Raw genomic sequence first — 26643 nt, 5'->3', positions numbered from 1 at the left:
CAGCACAACCCCGTTCACACTAAACAAAATCAGGTTAACACTTTTGTTAACAACATCTTGCATGGTCAAACTTCAGCTCAAAGATGTAGCAACTACAAATCTGCACATTGGAAACGGCTGGAAACATTTGGGTCAATCCATGTGCAGAGAGAAGCTGGCTCATCCAATCCAACAAAAGATCACAAACGGAAACATCAATCTAACCTCCTTCTCCTGACCTAAGACAATGATTATTTCCAAAAAGAGATTTTAACAAGAAATTGGTGTGGAAATGGTGAAATTGATTATATAAGTACAATAAACCAATTAGTAACTTGTACTTATTTAAAAATAGACAAACTATCTTCGAAGAGGAAGCTATCCTCCAGTCATAGTAATACAACTAAAACTTTTGTTTTATTTATTTCAAAATAATTGAGTTATTGACTTTCAGTCTGTTCAATCACGTTGGAATTTGAAAAGCTGAGCATCTGTCCTCTCGTTGTACCATTGCACAAGTTCATATTAAATTTTCTTTTCGGCATTCAAGTGGGAACAGAAGCTCAAGGCCAATTTCAAACATACTCCTCAAAACTATTTAGAAATTCAACTCGTCCCCACACAGATCAGACCAACATTATGCAAGGTCACCAATTTTCATAAACCTATTGCTGATTTGAAAACATTTCTTTCAACATGATGGAACAACAACTCTCATCCCATGTAATGGAACTGGACGAGTGTCCAGATCTCAGGGCAGGTATCGCCACTCGCCGTGTTCATCACCATAGATCCCTATTTAGCTGTGTGCCCTGGCATAACCCAATCACAGGCAGCAGCACACCGGCTGTGCCGAGTGGAAACTTTAAAGAGAGCATCTGGTGAAAAGAACAGGTAACAAAGACAATTTAGAAGGTCCATTGGTCATCTTGACAACACCTCCCAAAAGACATCAGGCAGCCACAATCTGATTTGAACCACAGAATCGTCTCAGACAGGTAGGCATCGGTTGTGTTGGAAGCACAGGAATGTAAAGCGCGGAGAATGAACCATGCATGAAGGAGCAGCCTACAAAATGGACTGCACAGCATGAAATTCACTGAAAAAGGTTCTCAAAGTTAGCTTGGAATCCCAGAAAAACCAATTTACTGAGATTTAGGACTGCACTTTAATTTTATATAAAATCAGCGTGCAACACTGATTTCAAATGCCAACATGGATGCCTTTCTGCTGATTTGCCTCACCATCCTTTGGGAAAAAAAAGGGCTAAAGAGGAGAGGCCGAACTCTCCTTTGAACACACTCCACCTTTAGGCATGGAGAGTAAAAGGGCAGGAAATCAGGAAGGAAGAAAAAAGTGAGAATAAAACTCGACTCCATACCCGCACGTTCTGCAGAAGGTCAGTTATTATTTGTGCAGCATGCTGGCATCTCTCTGGAGGCCCCATTACATGTGCTATCTTATCTGGCGTAGACCCATCATCTACGGGATGAAAAGGAAAAGGACTTTATTGAAAGATGAAAGTTAGCAGATCCAGAGCAGCCGCAGTATGCATCACAGAAATCAGTCCAAATGGAACAGACAGCACCTGAAACAATGAACCAAATTTGCAAAAAAAAAAACCCCAAGTATTTAAGCCAGGGGCTGCAGAGAGCCAACTGTCATATTCACCCTCATTGCTGACTCTATAGCTCAACCACACCCCAGTGGATGCAATGTTTTCAACAACATTGTTGCATGCACTCAGAACTTGAGTATCATGGCTTTCTCAGGGGGTGGTAAAGAGATGGAATCTATATTCTTCACCATACATCAGTTCCTGCTCAAGGGGAGGGGGCAAGTTCCCAGATAGTGACTCAATGGGCCCCTGGATCTGTTACAGCTGACAGTGCAGGCAACAGCAGAATAAGCCTGTACTGACAAGAATAAACCTCGGAACATCCCTGCTGCATTGCTCAATCTTCACATTATTCCAGGCCAGCAGCTCAAAAACAAAACACAACAACATTCTCTGGATGGGGTTTTGAATTGAGGAGTACTGCTTATAATTAACCTTCAGCTCCCAGTCAAGTAGCTAGGGGAGGGAAGCAAGGGAGAGGAGAGCCACAACAAAAAACATTACACCCCAAGACAAAAATAACAGTAACATTGGCACCTTCCACACCCACTCAGACCAACCCAAATTATCTACAAGGTGTCCACTTGATTCTGAACACATTCCAGTGGTTCTCTGTATAACAACCTCCCAGGCAGTGTCTGTTTCCCCATAAGCAGCTTTAACACTAGTGGGTCTCCATCTACTGCAACAAGGGGTGTGCAGAAGCTTGGGCCTGGAAAGTAGTATTCACTTGTGCTAACAGTGAGTGATTTCGGACAATTCATTAACTCAGTATCTTCACACTCACACGGGCCTACACATTCCCATCTGGAGGAGTCTCTGATTGATATTTAGGTTTCAGGGACTCCATGGGGGTGATGGGACTGACCTGGTTTGAACTGTATTCGCACTCCAGCATCATTCTGAATTTTCTTGATCATTTCCCCACTGCGTCCGATCACAATTCCCACCGAATGCCGTGGCACTGGTACCTAGAATGTAAGAGTTGATTGATAAAAATCACTGCATTTATACCTTCTCAAACATTCACACAACACCCGACCACGTTTCCCACTACCTTCAGGGACCTGCGCACGTGCACACCCCGCCCCCCCGAGACTCCTTTGATCTTGACTATTCACTGGGTAACCTTGTTAGCCCCTCAGCAAGTGCAGTGCCTCACACTTCTCTGGAGTGTTCCTTTTGCCCAACTATCCAGTTCATTGATATCCTCTCGCAGTTAAGAGCTGTCCTTCACACTAATCCCCTCCTATCAGTTTTCATGTTGTTCACAAACATCTTGACCATGCTCACTACATTGAAGTGCAAATCATTAATAAATACCGCAAACAGCTAGGGCCCCAGTGGGAAACGCGCTTGCGGAGCCCCGTGAAGAGTAACTCTGAGGGACAGAAGCAATGCTCCTACTATTGACCTTTGTTCTGTGTCTCAGATCATTTTGCATCAATGCTGTGGATCCCACAGACTCCGTTTCTTCACCAGTCTGCACAGACAGGCCTTATCAAAAGCCTTGAAGTCCATGCAGACATCAGATGCGTTACCCTCATCAACACTCCAGGTTACAGGAGTTCCACGCCTGTGGAATTCATTGCCGCAGAGTGCAGTGGAGGCCGGGATGCTAAACGCCTTCAAGGCAGAGATTGATAGATTCTTGTTGTCTCGAGGAATTAAGGGCTACAGGGAAAACGCTGGTAAGTGGAGTTGAAATGCCCATCAGCCATGATTGAATGGCAGAGTGGACTCGATGGGCCGAATGGCCTTATTTCCACTCCTATGTCTTATGGTCTTACCACCTCCATAAATTAGATCTAGTTGGTCAAATGTGGACCTTCCATAACAAATCCATGCTGACGTGTGCAGATAAGCCAGTCTCTCTCCAACTGCAGATATATTCTATCACTCAGAATTTGTTAATAACTTCCCCAAAGGTTAGAGTGGCCTGGAATTTCATGATCCACCCTTCCTTCACTTTGATAACTGATTGAAATTTGCAATCCTCCAGTCCTCTGGCAGCTCTCTTTTAGCCAGAAAGGATTCAAAAATGAGCAGGGTCTCGCATATTCTCTTCTTGCCATCTCGACTGGGCCAATGAAATGACCACTTTTTCAGCTGCTAAACTCTATTGCTATGGGGGAGGAGGGGGAAAACTGATGTATCTGCTTTCTATTTCAGATGCCAAGTGCAGGGTTGTTCCACAACCAGAAACACACTCCATACCTATACCTATGCCTTGGCTCCAGCATCGTGAGACTAGCGGCTAACCCATGGCCCAGATCAGAAGGTCAGGACTAAGTCAATAAGGTTAGTTTAACCAGAAATCAGCTGGGTTAAGCAAAGAGAAACTTTCTCCAAGAACTCCAGTGACCCTGGCCTGCAGTGGGCACACACCAACAAGGACAGCTTGGGCTCACTTATTGTGACCTCCATGGTAAGGATAAGACCTCTCACAGGAAGATTATTTGAATGAGTACTGGCACCCACTAGAACTATAACCAGTGAGTTTTACAGAACAGGGTGAACAGATTAATTTTAGAAGCCCTGTGCAGCTTCATACAAATTAAATTGCAGTTTTAAAGCATCCACCAAATCAGAAGGGAACAACAAACACTTACATCTAAACCACCGACTCCACCAGTTCCTCGGTTGCCAAACTCATTCCTATCCCCAAATCCTCCTTGGTCACGCTCGTGCAGAATCTCCATCACCATGTCCCGTGCTTGCTACAACAGCCATTGCAAAGATGGTTAACCAGATAAAGTTACTACAACTCAAAGAGCAGCTGCAAAACTGTTCTTGGTAGGCTCAGAACTCTACTTCACAATTGCTTCACCTCAATTTCAACCGAGATTCCGATTGGAAATGTTAGCAACACACTGTAAACATGAGGAGAGCAAGCTGCTTTAGTAATCAGCTCCAGCATTCTGGGACTTCACTAATTTGAACAATAAACACCCTAGTAACTCCGCGCTTTATTAAAACTCAAAATCTTCCCAGTTCAGGGCAATCCACACAAGAAATGAAACTCTTGTAAACAGTTGGTGTTAATTTAGAAATGCAGAAATTGGACCAAGGGAGGGGTTAATGACTTGTAAACAAAGTGAACAGCAATTAAAACAGCAAATCCACGACAACGCCAATTAATGAGCATCATGATCTATAAGGGCAATGCAAAAGAAAGCAGTTTACTGATAACAGGATCAATGCAAGTAAGGGCAGGGCCAAGGGAAGAGGGACTACAGGGGGACCAGCACTGGGGCTGGGGAAGGAGGGCAGGGCCAAGGGAAGAGGGACTACAGGGGGACCAGCACTGGGGCTGGGGAAGGAGGGCAGGGACAAGGGAAGGGGGACTACAGGGGGACCAGCACTGGGGCTGGGGAAGGAGGGCAGGGCCAAGGGAAGAGGGACTACAGGGGGACCAGCACTGGGGCTGGGGAAGGAGGGCAGGGACAAGGGAAGGGGGACTACAGGGGGACCAGCACTGGGGCTGGGGAAGGAGGGCAGGGCCAAGGGAAGAGGGACTACAGGGGGACCAGCACTGGGGCTGGGGAAGGAGGGCAGGGCCAAGGGAAGGGGGACTACAGGGGGACCAGCACTGGGGCTGGGGAAGGAGGGCAGGGCCAAGGGAAGAGGGACTACAGGGGGACCAGCACTGGGGCTGGGGAAGGAGGGCAGGGCCAAGGGAAGAGGGACTACAGGGGGACCAGCACTGGGGCTGGGGAAGGAGGGCAGGGCCAAGGGAAGAGGGACTACAGGGGGACCAGCACTGGGGCTGGGGAAGGAGGGCAGGGCCAAGGGAAGGGGGACTACAGGGGGACCAGCACTGGGGCTGGGGAAGGAGGGCAGGGCCAAGGGAAGAGGGACTACAGGGGGACCAGCACTGGGGCTGGGGAAGGAGGGCAGGGACAAGGGAAGGGGGACTACAGGGGGACCAGCACTGGGGCTGGGGAAGGAGGGCAGGGCCAAGGGAAGGGGGACTACAGGGGGACCAGCACTGGGGCTGGGGAAGGAGGGCAGGGCCAAGGGAAGAGGGACTACAGGGGGACCAGCACTGGGGCTGGGGAAGGTCCTTTGGTCAGCAGAGGGAAACAACAGATAACTGGTCTCCATTTCACTGACAAGCTCCTCAGTGACAGGTGAAAGCATAGAAACGGTACTCAAGGAGATGGTGGGGGAAAAGAAAGAGTCAGGAATATTTGTGTTCATTAGGATGATTGTAAGAATCGTGGGAACGGACTAGAGGTTGAGGAACCGTACAGAGATGATACAGTCTGATTTCAGATAATATAAAGGTTCATACCTGTACTTTAAAAGGATCACCAATAATTCGGAGTGGTTTATCTACATTAGCATTTTGCGAACCATCTTGGATTAAAATCATCTTCACTCCAGCACGCTCCTGTTTACAAAGACAACAGAAACTTCAGGAGGACCGTCCAAAGGGAAGAATAATGGAAGGATCCTGGTTCAGAAAACTCAGGAACTAACTTTTACCTTAAAAACTAGCATCTGGCAAACCTCATTACAAATTCTTTTAAATGTGCAATCAGCAAGTGAAGGATCAAACACGTGTACAATGAGTGCATCATTTTGCTTCAGGCCAGTCATTTCATTCCCTTCGCTATCAGTTAAGAGCCACCCAGCCTCCTGTCCAAACCTGTACAATACAGGGTGGAAACCAGAGACAGCTTCTCCCGTTTGATCAAAGAACAAAGTTGAAAGTACAAAACAGACAAGGAACCTTGGGAATTTCAAGGTTCCTTCAAATTTTCCACCAGGCACTAATCTAACTCTCTCAAACTGCATAAAAGGCAAAACACTGCGGATGCTGGAAATTGAACTGGAAACAGAAAATGTTGGAAATACTCAGCAGTTAAAAGTGTTTAGAGAGGGAGAAACAAAATGGGAACATTTAGCAACATGAACAGTTTCTCTGTCCCAGGGTGCTGCCTGACCTGCTGAGAATCGCCAAACATTCTCTGTTCTGATCTCTCTGGAGCTGGCTGCCTCTTGCTGTTTTCCACCCACTGCTGTCTTAAGTGCTTCTAGTTGCTTCACCCTTCTTGTAAAATGTGACAATAGAATAGATACTAATATGAGTCCATCCTGATTGGAATCTCAAATACTAAGTTAAACTAAGTCCACAGGATCCTAGAGTCCTCAAAGTAACAATTCACTCAAACAAGTGATATGGCCTTTTGTGATTCTCAGGTCTTGGAACGGGTTGACTGAACTCGAAGTAAAAGGGGGATATCTAATTGACCAGGATGCTTAGGTTCAGTTCCTGTCTAGCTGGACTCCATTTGATATCCTGAATAAAGCCATTCTTCTCAATAAACTGATCCTCTAGATTTCAAGTCAACACGTTCCTTTCTCATTTTCCATTTTGTACCTGAAGCTGTTTGATGGTCTCCCCTCCTTTGCCAATAATGAGCCCAGCCTTTCCTGCTGGGATCACGATCTCCTGAATGGATCCATTTTGTCCATTCGTGGTATCATGGGTCTGACCCGGAGGCCCACCGCGACCCCTAGAAACTATTTCATCCAGCAGCATTTTTGCCGTCCTGCAAACACAATGCACAGAAATGTAAATTGATATAAAGCGTTTAATTGTCATTTTAATTATTGGCAAATAATTCTCTTGCTCTGAAGTTAGTCCCTGAGAAATCCTGCACAAACAGTTACAGTGGTAACTGAGTTGGAAGAAAATCCTTCTCAAACATTTATAAATGATAATTTTTCAAGACTGTATCTGACAATATCCTACAGAAGTTGACATGGATCTTTGGTCCATTCCCAGCAGTTGAAAACTGCAACAGGGTGCCCAGACCTGGATGATCACTGCTGTACAGGCGCCTGGAGAGACGTGGTGATAGATCAGCCACCATCCAGAACCACTGTTCAGACTGAAGGGGCCAAAAACCTTATTCTAGTGCTCTCTCTTTCCTCTTTTCATCAAAGGATTTACTGAAGACAATGATTCCCAAGAAAGGTCTTCTTGTCAAGTTTTTCATCGAAGGAACTCAGGCCGAAAAGGCCCCAGGAAGGGAACTCAATTGCCCAGCTGGGCTTGGCCTCCTGCTTTCAATAGAATCTAAACCCAACATGTTACTCCAACACAAGGAAGAGTCTTCTTTGTCTTGACTATACAACAGACATACATCTGCACTTACTGAATTGACTCCGAATTTCCTGTCAATGAGACACATCGTTCTGGTAAACCTCCACTTTCTGTGAGAAAACAATTTCTAATTAAATTCATTTAAAACACAAATTCCCAACATATTCGATAAAAACATGCTTTAGGGTATAAAGTAATAAATGAAAATAAGCCTTTTTAAGACTTGCCCCTCAAGGACTTGAATTTTACCAGCTTGCTGTATGTGCAACAGCGTAAGCCTCCTGATGTACAAGAGAGATAAGAACTAGAAATGGATCTTGCAGCCAGACCAAAGTCTGTCACTTTAGTAGATTAGTATATCTCTACAGTTCCATCAAAATAAAATGTCAATTTTCTCAAGTTAAGCAGAGAAGTCTACATCCACAACATGCTATGGTTGAAGGCCATCAAAAAGCCATGCTTTTCCAAGCTGGAGTAGACGAAGCTTGGCACAGCATCCAGAATTGTGCTGCAGTCAAGGTAATTTTGGAGAGATACCAACTGCACTGTTCTCCACTTGTGAATGTGGCACCAACTGTTGCATATGTTCAACCAGCAGCATTATTTTTGGGGAAAGAAGGTTGCTATTATTTTGGCTGGGATCACACAAGGAATCTATTTGACATTATAAAAATGTTGCAAATGATTTTCTGGATAATACTGGCAAATCACAACAAGGGAAAGATAAAAATGGAAACTGTGCATGTTATGTCACAGATCGAGTACAAAACATAGTTGTACTCACCATCAGAATTTGGCCCTGAGGAAGAAAGAAAAATCACAATTTATTTTGATTTTCAGCAACGCAAGCTGCTGGCACTGGATTTGGATCTTTGTTTTGTGCGTGGAGCTACCTTAGCAATGGCCAGAACAGGGCCCAGGGGTTTCTTCTTCTTCCACCCCCACCCCCCCTCCCGACTCTAACGCCTTGAAAGCTGTTACTTCCCTTCAAGGTCAAGAGCTGGGTGAGGAAGAACAATTCCAAAAGGTGCCCAGCAAGCTGATGAATCTCAGGGCTGACATTACTTGAATTGGCAATGTGCAATCTAATTACTCTATCGGGAGTCCGTCACCAATTACAAAACATACATATCCTTCAACCAGTTGTTTTGAAGACAAAGATCTCTTCTGGTTATTGGCAATGTTTCATTAGGTAAAGGTCATGGGTGCCAACAGCTTGCTGGTATCTAGCCAAGTGACCATTCTTTACAAAACAATCTAAACAGGAAGCAGCGAAGGGTTATTTGACCACTGGAATCATAGACACAAGGCCAAATCATGTCCTTGCTCAATATCTGCTCCCAACCAAACACAATCGGACAACTGGAACGGAGGTCCCATGACCAAGTGTGGTGCTACATTTGCCTGTGGCATATCAGCTGCAGCCCAGGCTGAGATTAGCCTAGTCAGCACAGAGTACAGCTCAAAGCTGGAGACTGCACTTTCTGGGGCAGGGTTGGGGGCGGGGGCCAGTGGAGTGGAAAGACACAAAAACTTCAAGCAAATCCCAAACTAAACACCATTTAAACAGATCAGTACCTATACTGAAGTTATATACTATCAAGAACATCAAGCCTAGATTTAGCAGAACAGCCCAAAAATTCCTATCTCTCATTTCCAAAAAGATAGTTAAAATTAACTTTCAACATTATGCATACATGGTGTAGCTACAATTAACTTTTTAATATTAAGCAAAAAAAACAAATGCATCAAAATGTGAAATCAAGAAACCAAGTTAAAAAGCTGAAATACCTGGAGCAATCTGTACTTTGCACCCAGACTCCTGCTGTATTCGGTTTATCTGCTCTCCACCTCTGCCTATAACTAAAACAAATAAACATTTCACAAACTGGGCAGGAATAGATCATCAGGTGACAACACATCTTGGGCATCGACACAGGGACACTGAATACCTTTCAACACTGTTGACAGTACAGATCAATGTAATTTAGTGCAAGTTTTTGAAATCAGACCAGCTTATGACAGTCTTGCAAAACCTCCCCAATTAAGCATGCATGTTACAAACAACAGGCAAATGTATATACGAGTATAACCAAAGTACTGCAACCCCCTCATCTAACTGAAAACAATCACACCTCATCACCCCCAGTCCATACTTGACAACAATGGGTCTCTTATATAGTTCCACAAGAGCCCTTCAGTCAAATGGCCACTTAGCAGCAATGTAACTGGAAGCTGAGCATTGAGTGATTTGTGGGATGACAGGGTTATGGATCAAGGTAACATCTTCATGCTCAAAAAACATCTGCAAGACAACTCTAAGTAGAAACCCTGACAAATACAGCACCTCAAATTTGCAATTTTGGGAACAAATGCAGCACTGTAAGAAATTAACATTCTTTGCATAGATTCAGGTCAATCAAATCCTTTTCAGTAACAGGAAAAAAAAAGGTACAAATGGACTTGGTGGGTTAATGTGCCCATTTTACCAGCTGGAAATCCATCTCAATGGTGCCTTTCTCCATTCCTTCAAAGAATAACTTTCAACTGAAAGTGGCCCAGTGTGTCTACCTCTGGCCCAAAGATTATTTAAGACCCATCTGTCTGCAGATGTGTCAGAGTGGGTAACTGAACATAATTAAGAGGTTTCTGGCACAGGGGTTCACATCCCCACCTCTGGCCAGAAAGGCCAGGTTCAAGTCCTGCCTGGGCCGCTGGTGTGTTCAAGCATGTCTGAACAGGTTCATTATAATAACTACAAAATAGGGTCCTATATGCAACCAATTTTTAATGAAAACAATACCACCACCTGTAGAGGAGGAGGAGATGACATTGGGAATTAAATCTCACCTACCAGTGTCCCGACTGTGGTTGAGAATGTACAAGTATATAAACAAAGAGACAATTTCTAAAAGCACTTCTCTCCATCAAGCAGTAACATTAGAATGCAAGAGTGAGAGAATCAAAAAGAATCCAGCATTTTTACATATTATACATACTTTAGAAGCTTGACAGATTTAGACGTATCGCTCTTTGTTATTTAAACATTGAACATCTCACACATCAACATAAGACATCATTTTTGCAACTTTGTCATTCAGAATACAGAAACAGTAAAAGGACCACTTGCTTCGAGTCCCATATCCTCTCATTTTAACATGCAACTGAAGGAGCTCATTCTGTGTATGTACACAGGATTGGATTAGGACATGAGTTGTCTGGTCTCATAAGGTAAATTGGACAAGGTAGTGGAGTTGTTGCATTCAGCGACATGAGGAGGATCATACTGAAAATAAAAACATAAAACTGGGCCCATTTGTTATTCCATTAAGACTTACCAAGACCAACCATCCCATCTGGCACTCTGTAATCCTCTGTAAGGGTTGCCCTGGAAAAGAAGATAGATGCCAAAACCAAACAAACTGACAGAAATAAAATATACAAGAGAACCCAAGGGTCACTTATCCCAATTTTCCATTTAGAAAACTGGTTCTTAGGTAGTCAGATATAAACTTAAACGCCACTATGACAAACTGTTCAAGCCTTTAAACAATACCATATTGACAAACTGCATACATCACGACTTGCCACACTACAGGACTGCTGACTCGACATGTTGTGAGCACACTGTATGCATATTTAATTCTAAATTGTTAAATACTTTGTGCTTGAGGATCCTTGGTTAAAACTCATCTCTCTTCATTTCCACGCCTAACGGGCTGACTCTTGGATTTCAGCTCCTGTGGGGTGTGACACCCTCACAAACATGAGTGAAGTGCCACACTAATCACATGAGTTTGGATCAAGAGTGGATATGGTGTTCAGACTCAAGACATCATACTCAGGCTCCTGACAAGAGTTATAATTTGGCAATTGTCAGGGGCTCGCTGCATCTCAATGTTCCTGCAACTGAGATTGGCTGATGCAATGTTGTGTTACCATCATCAGGAAAGCTCAGGGCTGGACTCCTCATCTGTGGCATGGTAGTGTTGGTTTCTGTGAGATGGGGACAGAGGAGGAGATAAACTCCAGACCGACCTTCAACATTAAGCTCTGCTTACCTTTGCTGGTGTATTGCTGCAAGTTGAGCTCCGATTGCTGGGGAAGAAAACACGGACACAGTTAAAGACTACATATCTTCAAATGCAATGCAACAGACAAAGTTGCAATACTCCTGTACCAGAAGTATGAGATTGCTATCAAATTCACTCAAATCTCATCAGCATAACTGCACACATACTCTAGAGCTTTATAATATGACTGAAATAAACAGCACTTCCATTGCAAAGAATGCACACATTTCATGTTAGGAGAACATATTTTAAGTAGGAATGGGGAGGTGATGATGATGATTAGTTGCTCAATCTATACAAGTATTCAAGCAAACTGTCCCTAAACTGCTGGAATATTGAGTTAAGTCACAGACGCAGGTTTCTGATCCCCCCAATGGAGGAATGCAAGAATACTGCAAATACCACACTCCTCCTCAGTTGGGCCACCAGTTTGCAGTGAAAGGTAATGACGATGCTACACTTTTTTGACTCTCAGTTGCAGTTTTTTTTTAAAAAATGGTCCCTTTGTACTATTTCTCTCACAGTGAGAAAGTGGAGGTCAACTACACAGCTTTCACCAGAGCAACTCAAAGACTGGCACTCAAGTGCACAAACCCAAGCTATAGTGAATGGCTCTTTTCAATTAATCAAAGGCACAAAACAACACAAAACTAGACATACCAATACAACCGGTCAGTCGATAGAGTGAATCAAGAACTCCTTTGCTCCACAACCACAGCGAAATTACAGCAGAGAAATGAAATCTTTCTTTCCCCAATTTATGGAAATATCAGTCAGGCCTCTCTCAAATGACTGGTTGCAATACTTGGGTAATCTTCACAAAGATTTCTTAAGTATTGCAAGTACCCAAGACCTGTCTCTATTGCCGTAAGCTGAACCTTGTTGTAAAGTGATCTTTGGGGCTCCCGGACCTTCATTTCGGATGCACCATATTCGAGGTCTCCCTTCCGTGTGTGGATGTTATACCAGCAGCAACTAAATGCAGGGCTCAGTTTAATCTGCTGTCCAGTTTGGTAAAATTCAATGATATTTTGCTTGGCATTGTGTCAAAGTAGTTACTCCACTCAATGTGTTTCTTTACCTCATTTATTTAGAAGAAGCTTTGAGAGCCCAAAAGACAAGGCGAATGTACCTCCAAACCGTTTAGGCTAATTTCACCAGATTTCCCTCTTCAAATGTTATAAATAATTCGTGAAAATCTTCTTCTCATGCTCGTGTCAAAACTTAAGAAACTTATTTTATCAAAAGTAGCCACTTTAATATTTCAGCATAATAATCACTGACTGTGAACCGAATCCAGTGCTGCAGTGTTGATAATGGGTTTATTTTCTTGTGAAGAGTCAATTTCATAGCTAGCTAGTAGTGTGTTGATGCTCTTAATCCCTCTGATCTCAAACTGCCCTCACCATGATTCATTGACTGGTAATCGAAAATTTCACAGTTTAAAAATAACTGTTGCCAAAAACCCAACTTTTGAAGAGCAGAATTTGTAACTCTGTCATGGCACAGTCAGACACACCGAGTGCTCCAGACATTTAAAATACGAGCATGAAACAGCTGCCTGCAGCACCCGAAGATTTCACTTGCCCCAGTTATCAGGTCTGACTGAAATCCTAGTGACAACAGTGGCCAAATCATTTCTCTAAGTGTACATAACAAATGGACTACTTACGATCACTTTGTGCGGCTATTTTTTTACTATCCGGCTGATCTGTAAAAGAGAAATTGAAGATTTTTCTTTTTACAACTGAAAGGTTAAGAAATTCAAGCAGCTGCTCACAGAAATATAAAAACACTCACGTCATATTCTGAAGATGTTCTTCACACATTTCCCCACACCCTGATCAATACTGCACACATCAGGAGCAGGAGTTTAATATTGCTGGAGTACCATTAACATTTGACACCCTGCCGTTGCTAGTACACAAGGCTAATATCTGGTCTCTCGAATGATCATGCAAGCTGCTAAATTTAAACTTAGCTGACATGACCACATCTTTGCTCTAAACTGATCTTGCAGCATTACTGGAAGTTTCATTCTGGATTTGCTACATTTGTAAATAAATCGCTGCATGTGGGGTCAACTGGGGGGTGATTCAGTGGCAATGTCAAATTCCTCGAAGAGTTGGAATTTGGGAATTTTCCAGATACTTGGCAGACTGAATTCCACGATTCACTGAAAACAATTACTGGACTACTGTAAGTTTTCCTGTATGTGTGATTTTTAAAAAATTCTTAGTTTATATCCTCATGGGATACAATGGGGCTTAGAAACACTGAGATGGGGCTGCTCAGTTTCAGCTGAGTGAAGATCCTCTGGTCTGAAAATACACACAGATGAACATGGATGGGTCGTGCCTGCTTGGTCCTGAGTTCAGGAGGAGCCAAAGCCAGTCAATAAGAAGGAATAATTTGAAAGCTGGGGATCAGTCATTACATTGAGGACCTGTTGGCACGTTTCCCACTATGACATGCTGACATCAATGAGACACTGTGAGAGCACTGTACAGTTAACACAAACAAAGAAGTTATTTTTAAGGCAGAGGCCAAAACAGTTGATTTAGATTCAAAGGAGACACTGAGGTCTGCAGATGCTGGAAATCAGAGTAGTGATCATGTTGCTGGAAAAGTACAGCAGGTCAGGCAGCATCCGAGGAGCAGGAAAATCAACTTTTCAGGCTGGAACCCTTCATCAGGAATGAGGCTGGGAGCCTCGGTGGTGGAGAGATAAATGGGAGGGGGTGGGGCTGGGGAGAAGACTCTTGCCTTTACTGAGGTGTAAATGTTCGTCCTCAGCGAGGGGGAGGTCTCTGGGGAATGGTTAAGACACGGCACAGATGAGAGCTAGAACCTGGAGGTCGAGGTGGGATGGGAGTTACCTTCTCCCCAGCCCCACCCCCTCCCATTTATCTCTCCACCCCCAAGGCTCCCAGCCTCATTCCTGATGAAGGGCTCCAGCTCGAAGCGTTGATTTTCCAGCTCGTCGGATGCTGCCTGATCTGCTGTGCTTTTCCAACAACACACTCAACCTAGAATCACAGGACCCCTGTAGTGTGGAAGGTGGTCATTCAGCCCATCAAGTCCACATCAACCCTCTGAGTATGCCACACAGATCCACACCACTACCCGATCCTTGAAACCCTACATTTTCCATGGAAAATTCTCCCAGTCTGCATATCCTGGAGACTACAGGCAATTTCCCATGGCCAATCCTTCTTTGCACTGTGGGAGGACAACAGAGCAACCAGAGGAAACCTACAGACACTGGGAGAACATGTAAGGTCCACACGATCACCCGAGAGTGTAATTGAAGCAGTGTCCCTGATGCTGTGAGGCAGCATTGCTCACCACTGAATCACCATGCCATCCAATGTAAATGAGAACAAAGAAGAAAGTTACAAAAACCTGCCTCATAGCATCAGCTAATGGACAAAGTGTGCAACTACACTAACTGATAACAGAAACAGTGCACTGGCAATGTTAACGTGGTAATTTCATGATAAACATTGACAAAAGGATGCATGAAAATATGAGACACACAAAAGTCAGGACACAGGGGAGGTTAGGGCGAGAACTGGGTATCCTGTAAGATTATTAAGAGACAAAAAAACAGGAGTTGCTATGCAAGCACATGCTACTGTGCCAAACAAACACACCTCAATGCAGAATCAAACACAAACAGCACATACACCAAATTCAAGTCAGCAAAATGTCATTGAAGTTGAAGCTAATTGTGATTGTACTATTGAGAGGTAGTTTGTGCTGAAAAATGTGAGCCCTTTCTAGTATATTTCTGACCTAATTAATCAAGAGAACTGGACCTGGTGAGTTGGTACAGGTCAAACAAAGGGAGGTGAACATGAACACATCCACAAAGACACTTCAAAACAACCGAAGAAACAGCTGGGAAGGACCAACAGTCTCAAGCCACAAACTTGATTTCAATTTGATATCTCAATTCCAAATCATCTAATTACTTGAGCATCATTTGACATGTCAACCAGAGAACTATGGGGCCAGCTCTTAATGGTCACAGAGGCAAAGAGAAATTAAAACACAAACATGAACTGAAAGCTTCATGCATACGCATCAAAACATCACAATAACTCGGACAGATGTGGGGCAAGGACACCACAACTCAATTTAAACAGTTTCTATTTTATCCCATTCTTCACTTCAATTTCTCAAATTTACAATAATACCTGTTTCTGACTACAGTAACAAGTTTCCAATATGACACTAAAATAATATGTCCAGGCCCTAGGCGGACATGAAGCAGATAGATGGAATCAATCCACAATGCCTCAGTTAGAATGATTGCCCAACGTGTTGTGCTGGATTAAACCACACTCTGGAGTTTCTGCACACAAACATATTTGTAATAGCATACATGGCCTGTTACCACTCACTGCATATCCTATGGCAAAAAGCTCTACCTTAATATAAGATCAATTCGCCAAGGAGAAAGCTAAAGTCAACTGGAGAGCTGTCCCCTCTGGTTTCACAGTAGGCTCATGTTTTGTACAGCACAAGGCCAGAAACCAACTCTTTATTCACATCTCAAGTATTAGTTTGGGATAGAAGCACAGCAAAAAAACGTTCACGAGTCTTCAGAAGATCTGTAGCTCAGGTGGAGGTTCTGGATACAAGTTGGCTCACTAAGCTGGCCATTTTGTTTTCACACACTTCATCACCATACTGGGTAACATCAGTGAGCCTCTGGTGAAGCATTGGTGTGATGCCCTGTTTTCAACTTGGGTGTTGAGGGTGCCTTGGGTTGTGGTGTCATTTCCTGTTCTTTTTCTCAGAGAATGGTAAATGGGGTCCAAGTCGATATGTTTGTTGGAATGCCATGCTTCTAGGAATTCTAGTGCGTGTTTCTGTTTGGCTTGCCCTTGGATGGGATACGTTGAAATGGTGTCCTTCCTCATCTGTATCCAAGGACACTTGACAGAGTGGGTCATGTCTTTGTGGCTAGTTATGATCATCGATCCTGATGGCTCATTTTCTGTCTGTTTGTCCCAGTGTTTTAATGTTATTTACAAAATACCATGCATTTTGCTTGTTGTCTGTATAGGGCCTTTCAAGTTCATTAGCTGCTGTTTTTGTGTGTTGGTGGACTACCATGATGCCGCAGGTCGGAGTAGGCTGGCAGTCATTTCCAAGATGTCTGATGTAGGGGAGAGTGACCCGGGTTTCTGGACGTGTTTTGTCTGCTTGCTTGCGTTTGTTGCTGAGAAATCGGCAGACGATGTTCATTGGGCACAGCCTGTATAGGTGATTTTCCTCTGTGCTGCAGTGTGTGGTGGCTCGTTGAAATCATGTTCTAATGCAGCCTTGTTTCTGGGTGATGGGATGATTGCTGCTGTAGTTCAGTGCTTGGTCCGTCTGTGTTGTTTTTCTGTGGACACTAGTTTGAAGTTCCCGACTGACTGATCGCTCTCTGATATCCAGGAATGGCAGTTTGTTACTGTTTTCTTCCTCTTTGGTGAATTTTATGCCAGTCAGGATATTATTGATGGTCTTGAAGGTTTCCTTTCATTTGTTTCATTTAGACTGCCAGCCTACTCAGACCCTTTGGCATCATAGTACAAACCCACCAACACACTAAAACAGCAGCTAATGAACATGAAAGACCCCATACAGACAAGCAAAACTAATGTCATTTACAAAATACCTTGCAAGAACTGTAACAAGCACTAACTACATTGGACAAACTGGCAGGGAACTAGTCACCAGGATACATGACCATTAACTAGCCACAAAACAACATGACTCTCTCTCACTAGTATCCTTACATACAGATAAGGAAGGACACCACTGCGACTGGGACAACACATCCATCCTAGGACGAGCCAAACAGAGACATGCACGGGAATTCCACAAGAATGGCATTCCAACTGGAATTCCATCAACAAACACATCGAGGTGCACCCCAATTACCACCATTTGGAAACAAAAATGGAAAGAACAGGAAATGACATGACAGGAAATGACATCACCAGTCCAAGGAAACCTAAAAACGTGAAAAGACAGTGGGCTGCAACACCAGTGCTTTACCGGAGGCTCATTGATGATGTTACCTAGTATGGTGTCGAAATGTCTGAAAATGAACCTTCCAGCCCAGTGAGCAAACCTACATCCACAGTGAAAAATGGGTTGAAATTCACTGGACCAGACCCAGAGAAAGGCAGATTCCACTAAAAACCAATACCAATGTCACAAAAGGTCTCCAGTTAAGTGCCACACTTCCAGGATGTGAAATAGGTTTCCAGTACATTTCACTTCAATGCAGTTGGTGAAAACTGTACTCAGAACGGTGTACAATGATTTCTGATGCCTCACCCTCCCACACGTTGCAGCACATATTTTGAGATGATAATCTTCAAAAAACCAGTCTGCTCAGATTGAAGCATATGGCAGAGGGTGGAAGTGTGAGCACAAGAGGAAGACACTTTTCCAGTGCTCATTATCTGTGTCACACAATGCATTAAGATCTTCTTCTGCACACATGCAATGGAGTAAAGGTTTGAAGAAAACCAAGAAACTTCAGTACAAAAGAAAGATAACTAGCCAAATATATTGCTTTCCTAATGCCACTTCTTTTCTATCGTTTCACTGTATCCTTGTCTCACAACACAGCCCAATTAAATTTTGAACAGATTTATACCATCTGCTTCAACAACCTCCCCAGAGATTTATTCCATGACAATTCGTTGCAAAACAAATTTGAGTTCTTGCTCATTTTAGCTCATGCTTTGGCCTTTGAACACTTCATTCAAGTGAAAATAAATTACTCAGCCAGTTCTCCAGAGTTAAACAGTGTCACCTCAAAATCAGAGTGGAGTGGATAATGATTTCTCTCACTGACAAACCTGCACCTGAAAGGAAGGTCACCTTCAAAATGTCTTCCAAGGCAACAATGGACAAGCTAGACTCAAATCAACAAATATCCAGAGGAAGGCTCCTGACCTCTGGGCTCCACTTGACCGTGTACATCTGTCACAGCAGATGCACACCAACACACTGATACTCTTTCATGTGAATGGTAACTGGCTCCCATCATGCATCACCAGTCAAGTTTTCAACTCAATTATTTAATACTTTAGCATCTAGAGTCACCTCAGGCCGAGACTGAATTAGTTTACGTCACATCAATGGTAGGCACCATCTTAAGGGCATGCCTACATCTGCATCAATAATGTACAGGTGGAGATGGTTGACAGCGCCAAGTTCCTGGGAGTGACGATCACCGACCTGTCCTGGAGCACCCACGGCAAGCACAGCAATGCCTCTACTTCCTCAGGAGTAGAATGCAATTTGGCATGTCCATAAAGGCTCTTTGAAATGTTTACTGATGCACCACAGAAAGCATCCTATCTAGATGCACCGTAAATGTGGTGCAGCAACTGCTCCTCCCCAGACCACAGGAAACTACAGAGAGCTGTGAATACAACTCAATCCATCTGCTACATCAGGAAAGCAATCAAAGACCTCTCCCATACTGGTTACACTGTCTGCCACACTCTTCAATAGGGCTGAAAACAGAAGTTTGTATACACATACACAGATTCAAGAACAGCTTCTTCCCTGCTGTTGACAGACTTTCGAATGGACCTCTCTAACGTTGATGTTGGTCTCTTTCTGCACTTACTCAGCAGCTATCCTGCACTCTTCTCTTACCCAGGAACACTTTCTGGGGAGAATTCTGCTTGTAAAGCACCTAAGACAAAAAGTTTGTCACTGTCTCAGTACAAGTGACTGTAATAAATCAAATCAAACCAAATAGTGGTCAAAAAGGTGATTGTAATATTGCACACTGGTACTGTCAGTTACCAAGAAAAAGTTGTTACTAACTACATAAACTTCAGAACCAACTGAAGAAATCCATTATTCTGATTGTCTTACCTCCATCTTCTAGTTGTCTCTTTTGACCAACAAATCCAAATTCTGGTGTGCTGTGGTTTACTGTTGTTGCAGTGTCACCTCCAATTTTAGCAGCTATCTGCAGATTCATTAAAAGTCACAGTTACTCACATAGAAAGACCATTTATTCCTTGGAAGTGAAGCATTGCAGAACGTTTTCTCTTGACCCTGCCTTAAACCACATGGTCAAAACCTACACCTCCCAGTCAGCAAGGTTAGCCAGCTGAACCAACTCAATGGTTTATCATAGGACACATGAGCTGACAATGTCGAATGCTTTAAGTCACTGTGTCAATGCAAACTATTTCCAGTGAGTTAAATTCAGTTGAGTGCATCTTCACGAGACAATGATAATAAAAATGAGTATTAAATAATTATTTGCTTCAAAATGTTTACGCCAACCAGGAAAGAGCAACTCAAAGAGCAGCACTGCATCACGACAAACACTATGATTTTTCAGGTATATTTCAAGGTAACTTCTTTTAGCCTAATAAAACTGGAATTTCCAATCAACCAGTTCAGAGATATTCATACACACTTTCCTGGAGCAGATGAGACTTGAACCCACGACTCTATCACTGTGTCTCAAGGGGGCCTTTTCAAAGCAAAGTAACTCCTTCATACAATCCAAGTGTTAACTCACTGTCAATTGCCCACAACCTTTGAAAAAAAAATCACACACTAAACTCTCTCCTCTCACTCATCTCTAGGGTAGGCATAAGCCTTCTTGTTATGGTCCAGGAGGCAGACCCGAGTCAGGAAGGTGCAAGCACCATCAATGGTCTCAGCTGAGGCTGACAGTAAAGCTAACATGCGAGACAGAAGACTGGGAAAGAAAATACTTTTATTTGCAATCATTGTTCAGACCTGGCGGAAAAATGAGAAAGAGATTGTCCACAAAACAGAAGGCGAAAATTTGAATTCTCAAAAAACTCCTTTAAAAGGGAAAGACTGAAGAAATTTAAAATGCTGATACTGAGGGCCAAATATTTGAAAAATACTGATCTGGTCATTTAAAATGTACTAGTTCACTACTTCCATTCAGTCATTGGTTGAGACAAATGGAATAAGAACCTCATTTTGAGTTCTGATCCTAAACACAGCAGTAGCTTTTGAGCGTGTAAGTAATCTCTGTTTTCTATGCACTATCATAAATATACATGGCATGGATTATCTGGCGAGTTCAGGATTCAATATAGCCAAAGCTTGTCAAGAGAGTAAAGAGGCACATAACATTGCTATATTGAGTAGGCAAGCTGCACCTGTTGTGTTCCACTCCCTTGATAACCCACACATGGTATATCACATCAGCAAGCACCCACACAGAAGGTATAAAAATGTGGCACCAGCAACAGTAGATAGGACAGTCTGAATTCCCTAATCGGGCCTGTTACAATCCACACGCTGTGTGTGGACTCAAAACGTGGGCAGTGCCCTCAATGAATACACTATCAGTCTGCACAGTGACAAAGCTCAGCACAGGTACAGACGTCAGGTTGGAATACTGAAATATTATAAGAATTGAACAGTAACAGAAGAGACATGAGTGGGCTTAGGATCGTGGATACTATGGACTCTTATTGTCCAAGGTAGAGTGGCACACTGGATTCAAAGGAATGTTTGAGACTGGAAGTCTGTCAGTCAAGTTCCACAGGATGTGTTTTTTGGGACCCATTCTGCTTGTGGTGAATACTGATGATTCAGACTTAAATGCAGGGGATTCGATCAAGAAATTGGTGGATTTAAAATTGGATCTTGGAATTCTATGGTAATTCTCAATTTAACATTCTGCTTTTTCACCTTTCCAGTCCTTAGACTGTTGCTCAAAGGCAACATGGTGGCTCAGTGGTTAGCACTGCTGCCTCACAGCACCAGGGTTCCAGGTTCGATTCCAGCCTCGGGTGACTGTCTGTGTGGAGTTTACACATTCTCCCCGTGTCTGCGTGGGTTTCCTCCAGGTGTTCCTGTTTCCTCCCACAGTCCAAAGATGTGCAGGTCAGGCGAATTGGCCATGCTAAATTGCCCGTAGTGTTAGGTGCATTATACAGAGAGGGTGTGGGTTCCTCTTCAGAGGGTCAGTGTGGACTTGTTGGGCTGAAGAGTCTGTTTCCACACATAAGGAAACTAATCTAATCTAAACTGATCCACATATCACAACATCAAAATGCATTACTTTTTCCAATTAAAAATTTGATCTGTATCAGGTGTTAAAACAAAAAGACCAACCAATACAACCAGTTGAGAAGTGTCATACCAGAATTGAAACATTAACACCTTAGCTTTCCACAGATGCTGCCACACCCGCTGACTTGGTCCAACTTTCTCGTTGTTTCAACTAATACAACCGTCAGTTTATTACCTAAACTTACTCAATGAAATACAATACATGAATATATGTGGTCAGGAATAGGCAGGTGTGAATGCTTATCCTTCTAAACATCTCAAACACACACTCTTGAGGAAAAATGATTCCTTTGCAGAGGTTGGCTTGTAAAAAGATACACTCAGGCTAACAGATGCTTCAAGGCAAAGGAGAGTCGGAAGCTGAAGGGTGACCTTACAGAGGCTTAACATCATGAGGGCCATGGAAAACCTAAGTAACAACGTCTTTCCCCTTGGGTGGGAGAGTCTAATACTAGAGGACAGAGGCTTAAGAGGAGAGGGGAAAAGGGATTAAGGGGCAAGCTTTTCACTCAGAGGATGGTGCGTGTGTGGAATGTGCTGCCAGAGGAGGAGGCTGGTACAATTGGAACATTTAAAAGGCATCTGGATGCGTATATGAATAGGAAGAGCTTAAAAGGGATATGGGCCAAGTGCTTGCAAATGGGACTAGATTAATTTTTGATATCTGGGTGCCATGGATGAGTTGGACCAAAGGGTCTGTTTCTGTGCTGTACATTTCTATGATAAAGTGTAGAATGTTCCAGAATCTGTTACTCTGATCTTTTGGCGAGTGCAGTCAAGTCACTACCACACATGGTTGTTTCTGAAGTCTTGCAGACATACCATGCTCAGAATATATGAGCCTGAGCAATTACTCTTTCCAAAGAAAAATCGGCTTCACCCTGACCTCACAGGAGAGTTTTCTTTTCAGAAAGGACAGACTAATTGGGCAGCATGTTCTTAGCAGTCTTTCCTTCAAAACCACCAAATACAATAAGCACCTTTCTAAGCTACTCACTGTTCAAACAAACCCTAACAAAATAAAACAAAGTTATCCCTATTCTTGTTCTTAAAAATCTCTATTTGTGAATTTACTTTCGATAACCTCTCCTTTTCCAGGTATCTTCACAAAACATAAATGAACCAACTTGCCACAATCCTCCAAAGCCCAAGTCCTGCGAACAACACAATATAATGCATCTCCGTAACACCTATGAAAAGGCAAAATTCCATACTCTCCCACATGATAATCAGTTTGCTAAAATTCTTACCACACACCCAACACATGATTGAACTTACAGCCTCATATCCTCTTCATGACAAGCTTTTCTATCTTCGTATCATCTGCAAAACGAGCTACGACACCTCCATTCCTCTCGCCCATGTCACTGATATAAATAGGAAAACATTAGGGCTGCAGCACCTACTACATCAGAATGCAACTGTCATGCCTGCGATTCAGTCTCATTTCTGCTTGCTGTTTTCTCCCCTCCTTTTCTGCAAGTTGCAAATTTTGCCCGAGTACCGTCGCACAGATGCCAGCAATCTCTCCAGCCACCACCATTACGCTTCCCCCTCTCTGCTCAGGGCTAAGACAGCAAAATGGTCAACGTAAAAAAGAGTCGGAGGATCTAGTATGAGGAATATTGCAGGCACTAGCCACGTAATGTTATCCAGTACAAAAAAGGAAAGGATTCTTTGTGCGCAGAAGATCCATGATGTTATGGCAGAAAACAAAGTGGTTATAGTGGGCAGCCAAAGCCTCTATTTCAAGAAAAGGCTAAGACCATAAAGATTGATTTGAGACTTGAGAGTTTGGAGCCCATTTTTTGATCAGAAAAGAATGCTGGTTATCAACAGGCACAAAAGCTTTGAGCTGGGAGGAGACAAGAAAAGGAAGGACCAAGTAATCCTGTTCTAAGCTGCAGTCTTTGTTCTTTGAGTAGAAATTTACAAAGTTTAAACAAAACTTTCTGCCTTATATACAGCCACTGTAATTTGAATTCAAGAAGGTATATTAGAAATCGTCAAGCATTATTTAAACGTATTCTTGGTATTTGTGAATCGACGTCGTGATTGGTTTTGTCCCCTGCTCAGGGCAAAGACTCACGTGATGAACAACTGAACTTCCTTTTGTGCATCAAGTAAATTTACAGAGACTCTGGTCACAGCATGAATTCAACATTCTGTTGGACATCAAGTTAAGCGTGGTTACTTCTGGACAATACTGGCTAGCAGCACTCAGCTGCATGGTACATAAGAACCATCGGTTTGTCAGGAATCACGGATACTTCCCAGTTTTCATTTGCCAGTTTCTGAATCAGACTGACCCTTTGTCTTGGCAGTTCCCTTCCTCAGGTGGTGTTAGAATAAAGGAACATGTGGCCCAGTTTCATTTCAGGCTCAAATAAAAGCAAAACATTGCAGAAACTGGTAGTCAAATAAATACATAAAATGCTGGAAAAACAAAGAGCAAGGCAGCATCCGTGAGATGGAAATAGAAGGAAAATTGCATCCACGGTGACTTAAAACAATTTCTTTCTCCAGACACTGCCATACCTGCTGCACTCCTCAAATTCTTTTTATTTCACTTTAAGTTCAGTAAGAACAGGGTCATGTCACCTTTGTAATGGACCAGACCACACCTGCTTCAAATATATCAAGGACATAGGCCCAGACCCAAACATTTTCAGATTTAAAGGAAAGCATAAGGTGCTGTGTTTGAGACATAATTTGATTGGTTACACAACTCAGCTTTAAGAGAAACACTTCATTCTTACTGTACAGTGAAAATACAAAAGAAAGCATTGGTCTAACTCTGACTCTGTTGAAAAACTTAGTTCTAGACAAAATACTGAAGATGCTGGAAAGCAAAACAGACAGGCAAGAGGCTGGAAGGACACAAGCCAGGAAGCACCAGGAGGGACAGGCAGGAGGCTCAGGGAACACAGCAAGGCAGGCAGGAGGGACACACAGGAGGCTGGGGGAACACAGCAAGCCAGGCAGCATCAGGAGGGACAGGCAGGAGGCTGGGGGAACACAGCAAACCAGGCAGCATCAGGAGGGACAGGCCGGAGGCACACAGCAAGCCAGGCAGCATCAGGAGGGACAGGCAGGAGGCTGGGGGAACACAGCAAGCCAGGCAGCATCAGGAGGGACAGGCAGGAGGCTGGGGGAACACAGCAAGCCAGGCAGCATCAGGAGGGACAGGCCGGAGGCTGGGGGAACACAGCAAGTAGGCAGCATCGGGAGGGACAGGCCGGAGGCACACAGCAAGCCAGGCAGCATCAGGAGGGACAGGCCGGAGGCACACAGCAAGCCAGGCAGCATTAGGAGGTGGAGAAGTCCTAAGAAGGGTTACACCCGAAACATCAACTTCTCCACCTCCTGACGCTGCCTGGCTTGCTATGTTTTTCCAGTCTCCTGCCTTCCTCTATTAGAAAACTTAACAGAATATTAGAGTATTCAACTACTAAACGGCAACCATTCCAATATAGTAACATCCCATAAATACATCCCTGACAAAGGCAAATTCAGTAAAGGAGGTTGTCTCACGTGCAATTCTGACAGCAGGAAGAGAAGCCAAGCATTTCGCTGGAGAGAAAGACAAAGATCTAGCAGCTTCAACGTCATCATCTTCAAACCTCCAACAACTGCTGAAACTTAACTAAAACCCTGGTTCTGTGGGAGCCTAACCCCATTTATGCTGCTTCTACTGTTCTAACTTCTCTGCAATTAGACACCAGAACCTCTCCCCGCCCCAAATCATGGAAAACATCCAGAGTCATAATGAGACAACAATAAATGATCAGAGTGGCTACAGGCTTTACCAAAAAATTGTATTTAAAGAGCATCTTAAGTAGAAATGGGCTTCTAGAATTCCAAATAATTGGGACTGAGCCAATGAAGGCACAGCTTTCAGCAGCACGGTGTGGCAGTCGGGAAGGGGAGAAAATGATGCAGAATTAACAGGAGAAAACAAATTCAGAAAGAAACATCGCTACTCCAAATGAAGGCAGCAATTTTAAAAATAAATGTGTTCATAGAATGTGGACAATGCGACTGTTTCTTGGTAGTAAACAGTCACAGTTTGAAATTGCGGTAGTCCATGGTAGCTAAGTACATTCAGAGCCGTTAGGGCAAGAGTTCCAGGATTTTGACCCAGAGACTCTGAAGGAGAGGCATGGAGTCGGAAGGAAGTCAATGTTAAAAGTACTGCATGGGACAGCCAAACAGGTACAGTCCTAGATGGTGCTGAGCTTAACATTTCATTATTGACTGTGACATGTTTTACCCTATATACGCTTCCAAAATGCAAGCTGGTGCTCAAGAGCATAGTTAACTTTATGCTGTGAGACAAAGATCATTCTCCTCAAGGCACCAATTTCACTGTGGAGGTTCAAAGCTCTCACAGCAACCTGAAATGAGATTAATTCTGGTCATTCCACATTAGCTAGGTGCTATACCTAGGCTGGGCTCAATGAGTGTAGATAAATTCAACACATGGTACAGTGTTAATCCCTAAGATTGTCCTCATGGGAGGGTTTTTTGTCCCACTGGGGGAACCAAAGCAAAAATCACTTCAACTAGAGTGTGTGCAGAAGGAAGCTAATGAGAAATAGGGCTGGTTCTGAAAATGCTCCAAATTAGTTGAATAGTTCAAAACATACCTTTTCATGCATCTCATCCCATTCTCCCACCTGAGTTGCTCACCAAATCAGCATATGAAGTAATTCAGCAATTGCATTTTTCAGTGTAAAAGATGG

At 43.4% G+C, this 26643-nt stretch overlaps 1 protein-coding gene and 1 pseudogene across 3 annotated transcripts in view; one reads left to right on the top strand and one right to left on the bottom strand.

The window, feature by feature from the left end:
* Positions 1-26643, bottom strand: part of khsrp (KH-type splicing regulatory protein) — a 45918-nt gene that overhangs the window by 14038 nt on the left and 5237 nt on the right. For 2 of the 3 annotated variants that reach the window (XM_060855280.1, XM_060855283.1), the window contains exons 2-13: positions 19697-19793; positions 13461-13499; positions 11777-11813; positions 11054-11103; positions 9507-9578; positions 8500-8514; positions 7768-7825; positions 6987-7158; positions 5895-5993; positions 4210-4317; positions 2466-2568; positions 1361-1461 (exon numbers count right to left, since the gene is read on the bottom strand). In XM_060855280.1, the coding sequence (XP_060711263.1) occupies positions 1361-1461; positions 2466-2568; positions 4210-4317; positions 5895-5993; positions 6987-7158; positions 7768-7825; positions 8500-8514; positions 9507-9578; positions 11054-11103; positions 11777-11813; positions 13461-13499; positions 19697-19793 (951 nt within the window). The remainder of the gene's footprint in view (positions 1-1360; positions 1462-2465; positions 2569-4209; positions 4318-5894; positions 5994-6986; positions 7159-7767; positions 7826-8499; positions 8515-9506; positions 9579-11053; positions 11104-11776; positions 11814-13460; positions 13500-19696; positions 19794-26643) is intronic. The other variant, XM_060855281.1, reaches the window with a different exon arrangement.
* LOC132836046 (large ribosomal subunit protein eL42-like) lies at positions 23480-23798 on the top strand (annotated as a pseudogene).

The sequence above is a fragment of the Hemiscyllium ocellatum genome, chromosome 45 (genome assembly GCF_020745735.1).
Source record: "Hemiscyllium ocellatum isolate sHemOce1 chromosome 45, sHemOce1.pat.X.cur, whole genome shotgun sequence".
Taxonomy (NCBI): Eukaryota; Metazoa; Chordata; class Chondrichthyes; order Orectolobiformes; family Hemiscylliidae; genus Hemiscyllium; species Hemiscyllium ocellatum.
The sequence above is the reverse complement of the archived record's forward strand: the minus strand, read 5'-3'. Positions and strand labels throughout refer to the sequence as shown.